At 47.7% G+C, this 16,596-nt stretch overlaps 1 protein-coding gene across 1 annotated transcript; it reads right to left on the bottom strand.

Annotated features, from left to right (window-relative positions):
* Positions 1-12,975: 12,975 nt before the first annotated feature.
* LOC125537513 (sugar transport protein MST3) lies at positions 12,976-16,418 on the bottom strand. The gene is made up of 3 exons (XM_048700837.2): positions 16,185-16,418; positions 15,772-16,094; positions 12,976-14,222 (listed from the first exon to the last, which is right to left on the bottom strand). The coding sequence occupies exons 1-3, from the start codon at positions 16,315-16,317 to the stop codon at positions 13,125-13,127; spliced, it is 1,554 nt and encodes a 517-aa protein (XP_048556794.1). The 5' UTR covers positions 16,318-16,418; the 3' UTR covers positions 12,976-13,124.
* Positions 16,419-16,596: the final 178 nt, after the last annotated feature.

The raw sequence follows: 16,596 nt of genomic DNA, 5'->3' as shown, positions 1-16,596 counted from the left end.
CATGCCGGAGAGGACCAAGGATGGGCCGAACGCAAGAAAAGACTTGGAATTATTGAAAATCAGGAAAGATCTCCAAATGGCCGGTAAAAGGTCGTCAGAGGATACCAAGACAGAGACGGAGACGGAAGATAGGGGCAAAAAAGTAAACAAGAAGGAAGAACAATATTGCCCCCCCCCCTCTTGCTTCACCTTAGATCCGAAGGAGGTCGATCAATTGTTCAAGTGCCTTGCCGGAATCAAAGTTAGTTCCGGATACTGTGGGAAGATAAGCAGATATCTGGACACTAAGAAAAAAAGGTTCAGTGGGATGAAGTCTCACGACTGTCATGTGATGATGACGCAGTTACTCCCAGTTGCACTTAGAGGGATTATGGACACACATGTGCGTGAGACGCTTACTGACCTATGCCACTTTTTTGATGCTATCTCTCGAAAGTCGATCAGTGTGAAGCAACTCCATAGGCTACAGGAAGAGATCGTTGTCATACTGAATGAGCTAGAGATGTACTTTCCACCCGCGTTCTTTGATGTCATGGTGCATCTATGTGTCCACATCGTGGACGACATCATCGACCTAGGGCCGACATTCCTGCATAGCATGATGCCGTTCGAGAGGATGAATGGGGTCATCAAAGGATTCGTTCATAACATGTCCCGTCCGGATGGAAGCATAGCCCAGGGATATTTGACCAAAGAGTGCATCTCTTTCTGTGAGAGTTATCTGACCAAAGACCATGTTGTTGGTTTGCCCGTCAACAAGCACTGTGGAAGGCTCGAAGGCGAAGGTCACACAACGGTCATAGGGATGTGAATGTGTTACGCTCGGGCCGACAAAACGACATTGATGGGGCAAACTTAGTAGTGCTACAACACCTAGATGTGCTAGAAGATTTCGTGACACTGCACAAAGAGACCATTGCAAAGAAATACCATGACCGTGGGGTGCACAGGACGGATGCTGCAGTTATTAGAGAGCACAACTCCACTTTCGTGCGTTGGTTCAAAGAGCGAGTTCTGGCTAATCCCCCGAAAGAGGGTTGTCTGAACGGAACACTCATATACGCCTTAGCACATGGCCCCTCAACCAACCTCGCGACTTATCAAGCATACGATATCAACGGATACACGTTCTACACGGAGGAGAAAGATATAAACAGTGATGACCAAAACTCAGGGGTGACGATCAAAGCCATGACCGGGAATGTAATTGAAAGATATTACGGAAGGGTCGAAGAGATATGGGAGCTTAACTACTCTGGGTTGCATAGCGCGACGATGTTCCGTGTCAGATGGGCTAAAAATGTACACAGAGAAAACCGACATTTCACTACCATGTGTATACCCGACTCCGATGATAGCAATACCGTCAACGCCATCGCCAAAAATGAGCCATGGGTACACGCTAAACACGTGACACAATGTTTCTTCATAACTGGTCTGATCAATCCCAGCCGTGTTGTCATGAGGAGAAGCAAAAGGAGCATCGCCGGAATGGATGGAGTCGCCAACGAGGAAGACTATGACCAGTACGGTGATCCGATGAGGAAAGATGATGCTGATGACGACGAAACATATGTCAAAAGAAGAATGAAGACTACATTACCTACGAAAGATCGTAATCCCTGGAGAAGGAAAAGTCATGACCATGGGCTCAATTATTCGACAACGAACAAAAGAGGGAAGAAGATCAGTCTCAAGCATCGTCGTCGCCCAAGCTGACAAACTAATTATTATCCGGAGGGTAACAGTGGTATTGCTCTAACGATAGACCAAATTAAAGGAAGGAAAGTGCAAAAGAAAGATAAGAAAAAGAAAAGTGCAAATGAAAGAAAAAGAAAAAGAAAGGAAGTTTTACAAAATGAAATGAAATGAAAAAGAAAAAGAAACTGATAAGTTGTGGAAAATGAAATGCAAGAAAAATAAAAAAGAAAAAGAAAAAGAAAAAAGAAAAAGAAAAAAATTAGCAGTAGCGCGTTTTATCCCGGGAAGCGCTATAGCTAAGAAAAAGAAAAAAAATTAAAAAAACTAGCAGTAGCGCGTTTTTCTGGACAAGCAATATAGCTAACTTAACTATAGTGCGTTTTGCTAACAAGCGCTATAGCTAATTTAGCTATAGCACCGGTCAGCTAGCCCCCTCTTTCTGTCTCTCTCACTCGCGCCACTCGTCGATCCCCTCTGACGCCACCGTCGATGCCAGCCCCGCCCCGCCCACGCCGCCGCCGATGCCTGCCCCGCCCCGCCCACGCCGCCGCCGATGCCTGCCCCGCCCCGCCTCGACCCCATCCCGCTCCGGTATGCCCCCCGCCCCCTCTTCCTTCCTCTCCGACCCCTCAGCCCTGGCTCTCTCTCTGACCCCTCCCGCTCTCTGCAGATTAGCGACCCCGGCGACCCCGACGCCGGCCATCGACCCCGACCCCTTCAGCGCCTCCCTCCGTGAAGCAGCCGGCAATGCCCAGCAACGCCAACGAGCACTACACAGGTTAGTGCTAGTTAGCTTAATTTTCTCTTAGTGTTAGTTAGTGTTAGTTAGCTTAATTTGCTGTTAGTGCTAGTTAGTTAATTGTTGTTAGTGTTAGTTAGTGTTAGTGTTAGCCCAATGATAGTTAGTTAGTGTTAGTTAGCTTAATTTGTTGTTAGTGTTAGTTTTTAAATGAAAATGGAAATGAAAATTACAGTTTTTGAAAATTAGCTTATGTAGTTGCTGTCCATTATGAAAATGAGGATTTTTAATGGAAGTGTTTGAAAATTTGGTCACTCTCTCTCTCTCTCTACAGATCGACGAGGAGGAGAAGGACGCCCTCAACCCCCCCCCCCGGCCCACTCTCCCCCGGCGACCCCGACCCCGAGGTGCGCCACCCCCTGTTCCCTCCCTCTTCATATGTCAGCACATAATGATGCAAGGGGGGTGTTCATAATGTGGTTGTTAAAGTGTTCATAATGATGCAATGGGGAGTGGAGCTGTTAGATTGGTTAATGAGCTGTTAGATTGGTATAGTTGATCTTTTTTGCATCAGTTGGGCAGCAATGTTCATGATTGTGTATATGTCAGCAGCAACAAGTGCCCTATGTTTTGCCAGAAATGTTGATTCATTTCCATTCCGGCAAATTTCAGGCGCTCTATATGTGCACTTTCTAGCAAAGGTCATGCCGAAATTTTCTGTGAATTTCGGCATGACTTGTGCTAGAAAGTTGGACATATTGAGTGCTCGAGATTTGTCGCTCCAGGAATGAAACGACATTTCCGGTAAAACAAAGGTCACTTTTTTTGTCATTACTCACTTTATTATATAAAGCTCGATAATTAAACCACTGCGACATTGAACCCTAGGAAACATGACCGACACCAATGAGGTCGGAGGTTCTCAGTCCCAATTAGGTCAAGCACATGCCTACCTCGACTTTCTGGCGGATCAGGAGAGACATGAAGCTGGGTGTCCGGACCGCCTTGTCATGACGGATGACGACGGTGGTGGCGCCGGCGCCGACACTGATGCCACCAACGACACCGGCACTGAGACTGGCGCTGATGATGTTCCTAACTGCAGCACGGAAGGTGGGACCTCCCAAGCCAGTGAGGGACAGAAGGAAAAGAGGACACAATGCCCAAATGAGCTCGGCACCGGAAGAATGGTGGTCACGGCGGTGCACCCTGGCGAGTTCGAGCCAATAGAGCCGCGAGTAGTGGCAGCGTGTTATGGCAACGAACTAGGATGCATCCTATAGGATACCGCTAACATAAACATCACAAAAATATGGAAGGATGAACATTTGAAGAAGCTTCTTCTAACTAGGTTGCACGCAAGATTCCAGTTCCCCGGTCGGAATGACGATGTCAACCCATGGGATGATGAGGGCATGAAAAAAAATCAACAACAAAGCCCTAGGGAAGTTCAGCAACGCATTGAGCGCTTGGAAAACTAGGGTGAAAAGGGCGATTCAAGTAGACCATGAAACCTACGCCGAGATTGTTGCAGACAATCCGAAAATTACGATAGGGGACTTTGAAAGGTTCAAGGAGACTTGCAATGAAGAAGCTGCCAAGGCCAGGTCGGAGAGAGGCAAGCAGCTGCAGGCAAAGAACATGGGGAACCACCGCTTAGGAAGTCGTGGTTACACAGGAAAGAGCCCCGTGTGGGCTAAGGAGGACGCAGAACGTGAACGTCAGGGGATCCCAGACCCATTGGCTGAGTTCACCGACCAGCAAGAGCACGACTTCATCAGGGCCTGATTCTCGTGGGACCCCAAGAAAAAGATTTTTTTCACCAACGGGCCGACTAGGAAATTCATGAGATTACTGGTAATTATCCTTTTTACCACCTTACATATTAGGTTCTGATCAACGAAGTCCACTACATTCTAGTCGCATTCGTAAATGATTCACGGTCCATTTTGCAGAGAGAACAACACAAGCTTGCGGCCAAGAGCGACTCGTCGACTCAGTCGTCGGTGAAGTACAAGTGGGACACTCCTTTCAACCGGGCCATGAATATAATGATGGGACACCCGCCCGGCCAGCGGCCGCAATATGGGCGTGTGCTTGGTGCCGGGGATGGGGCCACTTGGAAGTACTATTATAATGAGGACCCCGAGGCCAAAAGACAGAGAAAGAAGTTCAGTCAAGTGACTATCGACGAGAAGGTGGCACGAGCGATGCAGAAAGCAAAAGCTGAGACCAAAGCTGGGATAATCACTGCCTGTAGAGATGATATGGTGGCTGCCTTTACAAGCTTGATTCCAACAGTGGTCACATGGGTGCAACAAAATCCAAACGCGCCACCAAGTGATTTTCCCATGCCCAGCTTCACCGGGAGCAACTCGATGAACACCGCACCCATACCCATACCTAGTATGGAAACCGCACCCGCACCTCCTCCAGCACCTGCTCCTGCACCCAGCTCTCACAGCAGCCCTAGCTCCGTCTCTGGCTTGAATGTCGGGCCGTCGACATTGGCTGAGCTCGACGCCCTCACGGTAAATACGCGTCGTCGCACCTTCATCAACTCAACTAATTAATTAATCTTCAGTTGCCGTTCTTTTTGGATCTCTGATGCCGCACGTATATGTCTTTGTAGGCCGACTCCACTCCATGCACCCTCCTTTACAACATGAAGGGCGGGTTGGTAGATGTGGGGAAGGGTACTATAGTGAAGCCTAAGGATCGATTGTTTCACCGCCGGCAGATGCCTGATAACGCCTTAAGGGTCTCCGTGGCGAGTGTGAAAGCGGGCTACGAGGGTCTCCCTCGTTCGATACAAACCAATGGAGAGGATGACGAGACCCCCACGCAGCTTGGGCAATGCAAAAATTGGTCGATCCTGTGGCCGAAAAATCTTCTTCGTGTCGAGGTGGCCGGGAGCACACCAATGGGACCTCAGGAAGGTATGACCACAACACCACCTACACAAGTACAACCAACGTCTGTGCTGCTTGCTGAGATCGAGAGACATGAGGAAGGAGGGCCAACCGTTCCGCCGGCAAATGATGCCATCTGCCCCATGGAAGAGGATAGGGATCATGACATGGAGGAGGTCGACGATGACCCTAACCAGTATTTCAATACTGCCTTTGACAACGAAGTAACAATGAGTCAACCATATGAATATGAGATGCATGTACCAGAGCCGGAACGTCCTCGGGGGTGCAAGAATTCTTTGTTTATGCAATCCTCGCAGGACACGCCTCCAGATGCCGGCTCCACCCAAGCTCAACTGATTAGCCAAAGTCGCCCAAAGCTAAGCCCGACAACACTAGGGGTGGTGCTCAGGGAGGGTCTGACAGACCCACCAGCACCTGAGCCCACCAAGAACAAGCAGAGGAAGAGACCGGCGGCGAGAAAATCCAATAAAGCTGGCAATGTTGGTTATAGTAACCAGCCGCCTTCGACCAAGGTTGACCGTGTACCGATGAAACATGAGCCATTAATCCATGTCGCAGGAGAGCCAATGGTACCGGTGAATGCACTAGTTGCCATAGAAGGGGATCTCAGGAGACTCCATGACCATGTGCTTTCGACAGAGAGAAGCCTCCTCGCCTCGGATGATCCAGGATACCCACTTTATATGGCTCATGTGCCGAGCAGTTGCAAGATGTATGTCCACACATGCCCCGTGGACCTCTTCTTCCTGAGGTTTGATTACATCTTCAAGATGTTTCAAATGAGGACACTCGATTTTACCTTCGTCCGCCTATATGCGCTGCACATGAACTACATCGTCAGGAGAGAGCAAGTCACCGACCTTGCGGTCGCGGACCCATACTACATGCATGAGGGCTTCTTGTCAATCAATGACGCCAACCGTCAATATGCGAGTCAGTACGTCGAAGAATTCTTGCTCAGCAAGAAGGACAAAGAAACGATTCTCCTACCTTATCATCCCAGGTAAGTCATCCGTGGATAGCACCATAACACATACATCCTTTCGTGCATTTCAATAGTTACTTTGCACGCATGGAGGCTAAACTTGATCGTGTATTTTGCGCAGCGGGGGTGTCGTGCTGTTCTCATTGTTCTTTACCCGCGTTTCTCCCACGCTCTATATTTGGACCCGTCGAAGACCATACAGAACAAAGATTACACACACATAAAGTATGTTCTGGACAGAGCTATGCTGGGCTTCAGCATGCGGGGTGGCTACATCCAATGCAAAAAAACAAATAAGGTCGGGCTTTGTTTCAGCCACAAGACTAACTTCTGTTGTATCCAGCAACCGGCAAGAAGTGAGAATGATGGATTCTACGTCATCCATCTAATGATGGAGTACAGAAGGGATGTGCAATCACTTTGCATGAAATCTTCATCCGATACTCATATCCAGAGATGGGTCGAAGCCTTTGGAGCCGTGCTGGATAATCGACTTCGAAATGATTTCTACCAGATCCAACAGGAAATTGCGTCCATCATCATCAAAGATGTCCTCGAAGAGAATGGGATGTTCTACGGCGGCCCAATATCGCGAGCTGACGTCCGAACCCGCATTGCCCTACAGCGTCAGGACATGACGCCTTTCACTAAGCTTGGGTGCACCCTTCCGGATATGGACAGATGGGAAGAGTGCACTGCTTAAAAACAATGTGTTTGTTTAGTTACTTGTTACATTCTGTACGACGAAACTTCGAATCTCTTAGTACGGCGAAACTATTAGATGTATGGTGCCGCGCTCTAGTTAATTACTTTCGGTACGATGAAATTTGTTAACTATGTTTACTATATATGTTGCTTCTATTTCATAACTGTTTTGTTGAATTCGCTTCATGGTATATATATGTGCATCTCTAACAGGTATATAGATCAACGATGGCGAGGAAGTGGTATGACGTGTATGTAGGGCATGTTCCGGATGTGTATGATGAGTGGCCAGAGTGTCAGGCCCAAGTCTCTGGCTTCTCCGGCGGAAGCCAGAAAGGGTTTGATAGCAGAGGGGAAGCCGAAGCTAGTTACTTGAGATTCATAGCACAACAGGGGATTCAAAACCAGCGCCGATGCAAAAACTACTACATCATACCGCTTTTGATCATCGTGATCGCTCTTATCATGTATGTCTTAGTTTAGGTAGATGATGAAACATGTGTCTACGGTGACAATGTAAGAGACATGTGATCATTAACTTGTATCGCTATTTCGAGATGATGATGAGATCGACATCATTTGTGTTGAGACTATGTTGATATGATGAGACTATATGTTGTACCACTTCGATGATGATGATGAGACATTCCTTTTTCATATAGTTCCATTGTATGTGTATGTTGTAACTGTATAAAACCTGAAAAGATACGAATACAACAACATAAAAAAAGAAAATACTAGCAGTAGCGTGGGGTATTGGAGTAGTAGCAGCGCTGCTTACCAGTAGCGTTTTTTTAAGGGACACGCTACTAGTATTAGCAGTAGCGATGGACAGAAGCGCGCTACTGCTAGATACAGCTAGCATTAGCGCTGGTTCAAACAAGCACTACTGCTAACAAATAGCTGTAGCGCCGTAGCAGTAGCACGCCTGCCTGCGCTACTAATGTCCAAAAAACCAGCGCTACTGGTAAGGGTTTTCCTAGTAGTGTGAGTTGAATAAACGACATGCTAAATGAAGTGAATTTATTGAGTCTTTTCCTTATGTGATCAAGTACATTAAGGGCAAATAAAATGTTGTGGCGGATGCTCTTTCCCGCATATGCATGCTTGTTACTCAACTGGAGTTGAATGTTATTGGCTTTGAGCATATTAAAGATCTTTATGTGAATGATCCTTCTTTTGCACTTCCTTATGCCAAATTTCTTACTCACACTTGTTGGGAGAACTTTTATCTCAAAGATGGCTACCTTATGTGTGCTAACAAACTTTGTATACCCGAGTCTTCTCTTCGTTTGTTGCTTTTGCAAGAGGCTCACGGATGTGGACTCATGGAACATTTCAGGCGCGACAAGACCTTCGCCACACTCTCCTTCAAGTACTTTTGGTCAAAGATGTTCCAACAAATGCTCTACGTGCAACAGAGCTAAGTCCAAAGCCCAATCTCATGGTTTACATATGCCACTTCCAATTCCATATCAACCATGGGAAGATATTAGTATGGATTTTGTGCTTGGTTTGCCTAGAACTCGCAATGGAAAAGATTTCGTCTTTGTTGTTGTGGACCGATTCTCAAAAATGGCACATTTCATCCCATGCAACAAGATAGACGATGCTTCACATATTGTGAATATTTTTTATAGGGAAATCTTGAGGTTGCATGGAGTGCCAAGGATCATTGTGTCGGACCGCGACGTCAAGTTCTTAAGCTACTTTTGGAAGACCATTTGCGCCAAGCTCAGCATCAAGCTTCTTTTCTCCATGGCCTATCATCCCCAAACCGATGGCCAAATGGAAGTCACCAACCGGACGCTATCTACTCTCCTACGCGTGTTGATCAAGAAGAACATCAAGGAGTGGGAGGAGTGCTTACCAATGTTCAAGAAATCGTTAACTGGCAGCTGCTCGGTCACTTTAGGAGTAGCGATTAATCGATGAATTTGGCTACTAACTTGATTAATCAATCGACCATTAATTGGTAGATTGAATAGGAACTTTCCAACATATATGCAGATTTTTTATGTATTATATCATACTCTCATGCTCCCAGCTATGTAGTATACCAAAATATGTTGTCGTACACATATGAAAAGCATAGAGAGGAGCTAAAATTATTAATCCTAGCTACTAAGGAGCGGGATGGGGCTGGAAGGTGTTACGGGCCAAAACTTTGGGCTTTGTTTGCCCATCTGTTAATGGGCCAGCTGGGATTAATTGACCTGACAACTGAATAATCAGTCTAACTGGCCAATTAATCGGCCTGGTAGTTAACGCGATGAATAGGTGTTATTCGATTTGGCAATGCTATGAGTAGCGTAACTGGCCCGTTAACTGATTAATCAGGTGAATTCTTGAACAGTTGTGCTTACCCATCGCCGGTACGCTACAATCGAGCTCGATACACTACTACTAGCAAGTCCCCTTTCGAGGTTGTCTATGGCTTCAACCCATTGTCACCATTGGACATTCTACCTCTTCCGCTCCAAGAACGTGCAAACATGGATGCAAGTGCAAGGGCAAGTTTTCTCAAGAAGATGCATGAAGATACAAGGGCAACGATCGAGCGTCAAGTACACCGCATCGCCACCAAACTCAACATCAACAAGACACCAATGGTGTTCCAACCAGACGATCTTGTATGGCTTCATCTTCGGAAGGACCGCTTCCCCAATGAGCGCAAGTCAAAGCTAGTACCACGCGGACCCTTCAAGGTGCTAGCACGCTACAACGACAACGCTTACAAGATTGACATCCCACGCGACAAGTACAATGTAAGCGACATCTTCAATGTCAAAGACTTGGCCAAATACCATGGTGATGAAGATCACGATCAGTGGATGGATCTCTCCAAATGGGTGGGGGGATGATGGAAGGACCCATCATCCCCATGGATTCTACACCAACACATCAAGCCCCACGTGGACCTATGACAAGAGCTCGAGCACGCGCAATGGAAACCGAGGTGAACTCCTTCCTACTTGACTTGCACATGAACTTGAATGAGATTTGGTTGCTACCTCACCAAGATACCCTATGCATCATTAGGTACAAAGAGGGACCCTTCCAAGCAGCTGAGGAACACCACCAAGTGCAAGGAGAACCACCCCAAGGCCGCACGAAGGAGGAAGGAGCCAAACAGCAGCAGCACTGGAAGTCCCAGGCGACCCCGTGCGCACGGGCCCACGAGACCCCTGCCCACGGGCTACACAAAGAGTTTGGCGATGTAGCACCCCATGCGCACGGGCGTGTACCGTGCGCACGGGCCCTATAGGATGGCCGGTTGATGCGGGCTGTTGGGCCTCCACTTCGCATCCACTTCACCTCCTACCTACCCAAGCCTATATAATTCGTACCTAGGGATATGTTTAGGCTTAGCAAAGACATAGATGAGAATTTGAGAGCTTTGCTCCTTCTACCACCTCCATTGGAGATCAAGGCCTCTTAAGAGAGGATCCACTTGTGGATTTCAAGACCTCCATCTTGGAGAAGAATACCATCATCAAGACCTCATCTCTAAAGAGTGGGAAGAACTCTATCATTGTATCTTTCCTTTGATTGCATTTGTGAACTTGTGGATCTTGTGTTGCTACTCTAGTGGATGTGTAATTGGGTATTGTTGGAGTGAATTCCTCTCTGTGTTTCTTGGTGTTCATCCCTTTTCCCCCTCCAAGTGTGAAAAGATCCATCTTAGGTGAAACCCTACAACACTTGTCCTTTACTTTGTTCTTGTTATGTCAGTATCTATGCACCATATTGGCGCTAGGATGAAACTTGTCTCCTTTCTCAGTACTGTCTTTAGCCCTAGTTTTCTCCTCAATGTCAAGAGATGCTATCAGATTTTCAACTGATATCTTCTGTCTCTTATGTTTCATAGTAGTGGCGAGACTCCTTCATCAAGGAGGCAACTTTGCAATCATGCTCTCAACCATGAATTTGTCGGGTGAATCACACTTAAGGGGTTCGAGTTCCTTTACAATGCATTGTATTTCATGAGCTTGTTCAACTACAAAATGATTACTCACCATCTTATAACCGTGGAAGCTCTCCATGAGATACAGTTCACTTCCTGCATCAGTTGCACCGAATTTAGCATTCAGTGCATTGCACAGTGTCTTCCCTTCTTGTATGTGCATGAATACAACACATAGACGGCCAATAAAAACACTCGGAACACATCCGACAAAAATAATGTTGGCACCCTCGATTTTCTCTGATCTTCACTAGAGATTCCCTCTAGCATGCTAATACTAATGTGTGAAACTTTCAGAGCAGTAAGTGAGAGTGTGGACTTCACTTGCCACCTTTTGAAGTGCATAATGATAAACTTATCTAACCTCAATTCATCGACGAATCTAGCCATAATTAACTCGAAAAATTCCTAAGTGTCTTATTATTGGAAAATTAGTCAAATTCATGATTAATTCTAGTAAATAATAAATGACCAGAACAATAATTAGCATGCATAACTCTAGCATACTAGATGAACAAAATAGCAGCATCGCACATGCAGCAACACCCATAATTAGAGACATGACTAAATCACGACGCACGTATTGTGTCGTGGCTGCTGTAGAAGTGAGGTTGTTGACGACAACGTTGGTGAAAATGGGTCGAAGTAGACGTTGTTGCAGAAGCTGGCACGCGGCGTCGTCTGATTTGGATGGAAGACGACCTGTGGAGAATCAATGTGGTTCGATGGGGCCGGCGATGCTGCGACAGCAAGGTGGCGGTTGTGAATGTGTCGGTGTATTAAACACGGGTGTTTATACCCTAACTATGGACATACAGTCACAGCCTTCCCAACGGCAAGGGCTTAACATAAGCTGGCCATTTATAAATACTCAATACTTGGTAAAAACCATGAAGAAGACCTCCAGGCAGGTCATCGAGAAGTACTGAATATGTACTGAAGATGAAGACTCAATTACCGGCAAGCTACGAGCCGGCAGGCTCCGGACGGACAACCTCAAGACCGACGAGATTCCTCCCACTGCTCCACCGTGGCAGCTGGCAGGAGCTTGAAGACGGGTGTCGAGCGGCTGGTGGTTAGGTAGAGCTTGTCGGGACACGTGGCGGCCCGTCATTGAATAGCAACTTTATTGACACCCGTCCAAGGGGCGTGACGAAAGAATAAGAGGTAGCTGGGCGAGCGGCACAAGTGGAGTTAGGCTCCCTTGCCGGCATTCCTCCTCAGTGTGACATCTAATGGAGCATTAAATATTCTTGTCCTATACCGTCAGAATTAGATATGATAGCACTGTAGCCACTATCTGCCTTCTGTATTTACCATTTTGCCATTGTGGTAGCCCTTTCATCTATAAAAAAAGGCCTGTGACAACCTTTACAAGGGTCGACACCCAGCCTATTTGCACTAGCTCTTCCGAGCTCCCTGACGGCAAGGTTGCGCTCTCTTGTAACTTGGGCATTTTCACATATAATTTCATCAAAGTAGGAATAGAGTTTTATACTTCACAGAGACCTGAACCTGAGTAAACCGATCATGCGCTCCGTGATTGATTCTGCTCTTTGTGTGCTGTGAGCCCTAGCCGAACGTAGAAGGGCTTCTGAGCCCATAGATTGTGGTACGTGGATAGAATGATAGTACGACTGTACGAGGTATGCTGCAAGGGAGGGGCGCGCGAGAGGTGATGCACGGTGGGTGCGTGAGCAGTGCCAAAAAATTCATAGGCTGAGGGAGATGACAGGGTGACTCGTTGGCGCATCGGACGGTCGCGGAGGCGGCTGATTATTTCCTCATGAGGAATAAAACCTTTGATTCTTCTTCCAAGTGAAAGTACATAGTACTCCCTCCGTAAACTAATATAAGAGCGTTTAGAATACTAAAATAGTGATCTAAACGCTTTTATATTAGTTTACAGAGGGAGTACTACGTAGTATGAGAACAATGGTGATTGATGGTACCATCTTAATTAATGCAAGAATCTTGAAGCACATACAGAAACACACGGTTTGACCTAAGTACGAGGACAAACAAGGAAGAGAGGAAGAAAAGCAATTAATGTACACGAGGGAGACGGAGCTAGGGAAGGAAGGAAGGAATCTATGCGATGGCGGCGCCCTTGCCGTTGTTGGCGCCGACGTGGACGTCAGCGTCTCCGATGTACCTGCGCCAGAACCAGTGGCCCTTCCAGACGAGCACCATCTCCTCGATGGGCACGTTCTTGGTCTCCGGCAGGAAGAGCGCGATGAAGACGGTCATGATGACCACCCAGCCGGCGAAGAAGTAGAAGAGGCCGAACTTCATGTGGCAGAGCATGGTGAGGAACGCCTGCGCGATGACGAAGGTGAAGAGCATGTTGACCGACACGTTGATGCTCTGCCCGGCGGGCCTGATCTCCAGCGGGAAGATCTCGCTGGGCACCAGCCACCCCAGGGGCCCCCAGGACCACGCGAACCCGGCCACGTAGAGGCAGATGAAGAGCACCACTGCCGCCGCGTACCCCTTGGGCATCTCCCCCACGCCGCTCGTCCCGAACTTGACCGCGATCAGGGTGCCCACCACCAGCTGGCTCACTAGCATCTGCGAGCCGCCCTGCAGAAACAGCTTCCGCCGCCCCAGCCGGTCCACGGTGAAGACGGACACCAGCGTGGCGAACACGTTCACCAGGCCCGTGATGACGGCCGACATGAGCGACGCGTCGCCCTTGAACCCCAGCGTCTCGAACAGCACCGGCGCGTAGAACATGATGACGTTGATGCCCGTCAGCTGCTGGAAGAAGGGGATCATGATCGCCATGGTCAGCTGCGGCCGGTACTTGCGCTGCAGGATGTTGCGCCACGGGTGCTGCACCAGCTTCGACTCCTCGCTCGCCACCACCAGGTCCGCGTACTCCTCGCTGATGTCCACGTCGCTGCCGCGGATGCGGTTCAGCATGCGCCGCGCCGCCTCCGGGTGTCCGCGCTCGATGAGCGAGTTGGGGGTGTCGGGGAGGAAGAGGGAGCCGAGGGTGATGATGCCTGCGGGGACGGCCGCCAGGGCCAGGCTGATGCGCCACCCGTACCCGGCCTTGATCTTGTTGGTGCCGTAGTTGATGAGCGCCGCCGCCAGGATGCCGATGGTGATCATCAGCTGGAACCCGATGTTGAGCATGCCCCGGAGACGCGCAGGCGCCATCTCCGACAGGTACACCGGCACAGACTGCATGCATAAAAAAACGTCCATTCCAATGTTAGACCAAACACAGATTTTCTTTCTTTTCTTTTATCATAATTTGAAAGCACAAACTAATAACATGACGCTTAATTAGATGTGCTTTAATAAAACTGTATTTACTAATCTTCACACTGTTTGTCTGCATTGCTTTCAGTAGGTTCTTCCTTGCTTCTTCCTCACATGACTATTGCTCTGAAAACGATGCCGTTGATCTAACGGAGTCAAAGTCTTTGGAGGACTAAATAAATAAAGCAATGGCCCGTGGAAAATTCCAACTTGCGTATCTCATTTCTCTGAACTGGCAATTTTATATCCTACTGTATGAATTATGTGACAAATCGTACTAGAAGGACATCCACGAATCTCTTTCCGTGGTTCCTACTTTGCTCATGATGCTCTTTTTTCGTACTGTACATATTTCTCTTGGAAGAGTAGTACGTAGATGCAAGGAAGGTTTAATCAGTTTCACATGCATCAACAGTTGTTTACGACAGACCCGTGAAGAAGGCTCGCTTGCTGCATGCACGTGAATCCTCGGATGAACCAACAGCTAGCCGGCCGGCCCAATGAATTGAACCAGTACCAGCACCAGCTGCTAAAATGAATACAATACTACCAGTATACTTTCAACAGCCCATCCTATCGCTGTTCAATGGAAGATTGAATATCTACGCGAGATCAATCAGGATACGTACGCAGTAGTAGAAATGCTAGTTTTAGTGTATTATATACATTTTTTTTAGGATAGTAGCTAAAAAGAGTCAAAATTAGCAGCTGGTACATATACAGCTTTGGCCATGGAAGCAAGTAATCTAATGAAGCGAAACAATAAAGCGGTCGTCAACATCTTGCAAGTAAACATCACCTACGCCCAGTTTGGACTTTGGGGAGCATCAAAGTGGGCCCTCTTTTCCCTCCCTTAAGGGTGAAATACTAATTAATTAACTAAATTTTATTATTTCCTAAATAAAATAGCCTACTGGCTTGGACTTTGCACATGCACGGTGGTTGTAACTTCCTATAGAGAATCTCGCTCTCTTTTGGAAACTCGTCCGGTGATGTATTTGATGGATACCTTGGACACGCATGATCATTGACAGAATCGTTCTTAATTGTAACAGAAGAATCAGCATATTTCTTTCTTGTCTCATTACATGGCTCGACATGGATGGATATGAGGATGACATGTACTTGTAGTATGTAGCTGTAAACTCATTTCATTTTGCCACCTACCCCTGGCCACTGTCTACTAAATTCGTGTATATATGCTACTTTGTGGAGTAGTTTATCAACAAAATCATTACTGTAGAAATAATCAAGTGCGGCTATACTAGTTAGGTTATGTACCGACGATTGATCCAACTAAAAAAGAGTATCGTCGGCGATTGAACTTGGAGTACTACGTAGTATATACGCGTACATCACATGGGCTGCCTTGACGTTAATTACAACGAGGAAATAAGCCACAGATAATAGGAGTACAGTACAAATGAAGGAGCTAAGGGAGCGGAGTATTATAGGTACTAGTCATTACCTGATTGGCGAAGCCAACGCCGACACCGAGAAGGATGCGTCCGACGATGAGCATGGCGATATTCTCCGCCGCCCCGTTGAGCGCGGCGCCGATGAGGAAGGTGAGCCCTCCGGTGAACATGGACCACTTGCGGCCCACGACCCGTGTGACGGTGGCGGCGAAGAAGGAGGAGACGAGCGCCGCGAGGTAGAGGGAGGAGGTGAAGGTCTGGAGCAGCTGGTTGTCGTACTTGCAGTACTGGTTGGCGGAGCCCTTCATCTGCTTCTTGTTGTACACCTCCGGGAAGAACTTTTTCAGGAAAGGGTTCATGGACGTCACGCCCCCTGTACGTACGTACGTAGGAAATCAACACAGTCAGTAATTTTGCTTGTCGAATAGAGTAGAGGATGTGCATGCGTGATCCATGTACAGACCTGAGATACCGATGTCATATCCGAAGATGAGGCCGCCGGTGGCGGCGACGACGCAGGTGAAGAAGACGAAGAGGGTGAGCCTGCCAGGGTAGTCCTTGCCGCCGGACGTGTTCACGACGGCGCCGCCCGCCATGGTTGGTCGGTCGGCAAGAACTCAGAGCACTACAATGATTAAGCAGGCCCAAAGCTGATGATCAAGGAGGTATGGGATGTGGTGAGAAGGCTGGGAGGCTCAAGCCCCTTATATAGAACTTTGTCTGGGTAATACTGGTAGCTAGCTAACAGCTAGATTGCGCTGTGTGTATGGTTGCAACTAGTAGTAGCATGCAAGCGGGTCAACGGCTGAGGTGGTGGTCAAAACTGGGACTAGATAGGTAGGAGAAGGCTGCAAATATGAATGCCGAGTTGGAGG

Source organism: Triticum urartu, chromosome 2A (assembly GCF_056163025.1).
Source record: "Triticum urartu cultivar PI428250 chromosome 2A, HENAU_Tu73, whole genome shotgun sequence".
NCBI lineage: Eukaryota > Viridiplantae > Streptophyta > Magnoliopsida > Poales > Poaceae > Triticum > Triticum urartu.
This window is presented reverse-complemented; position numbering and strand designations above follow the sequence as displayed.

What these genes read in the sequence shown, in the direction of transcription:
- LOC125537513 (XM_048700837.2), bottom strand. Translation starts at nt 16,317, where the DNA reads ATGGCGGGCGGCGCCGTCGTGAACACGTCCGGCGGCAAGGACTACCCT. An exon ending in ATATGACATCGGTATCTCAG is followed by an intron (nt 16,095 to 16,184) that starts GTCTGTACATGG and finishes ACGTACGTACAG; the next exon opens with GGGGCGTGACGTCCATGAAC. An exon ending in GCGTTGGCTTCGCCAATCAG is followed by an intron (nt 14,223 to 15,771) that starts GTAATGACTAGT and finishes TTATGCATGCAG; the next exon opens with TCTGTGCCGGTGTACCTGTC.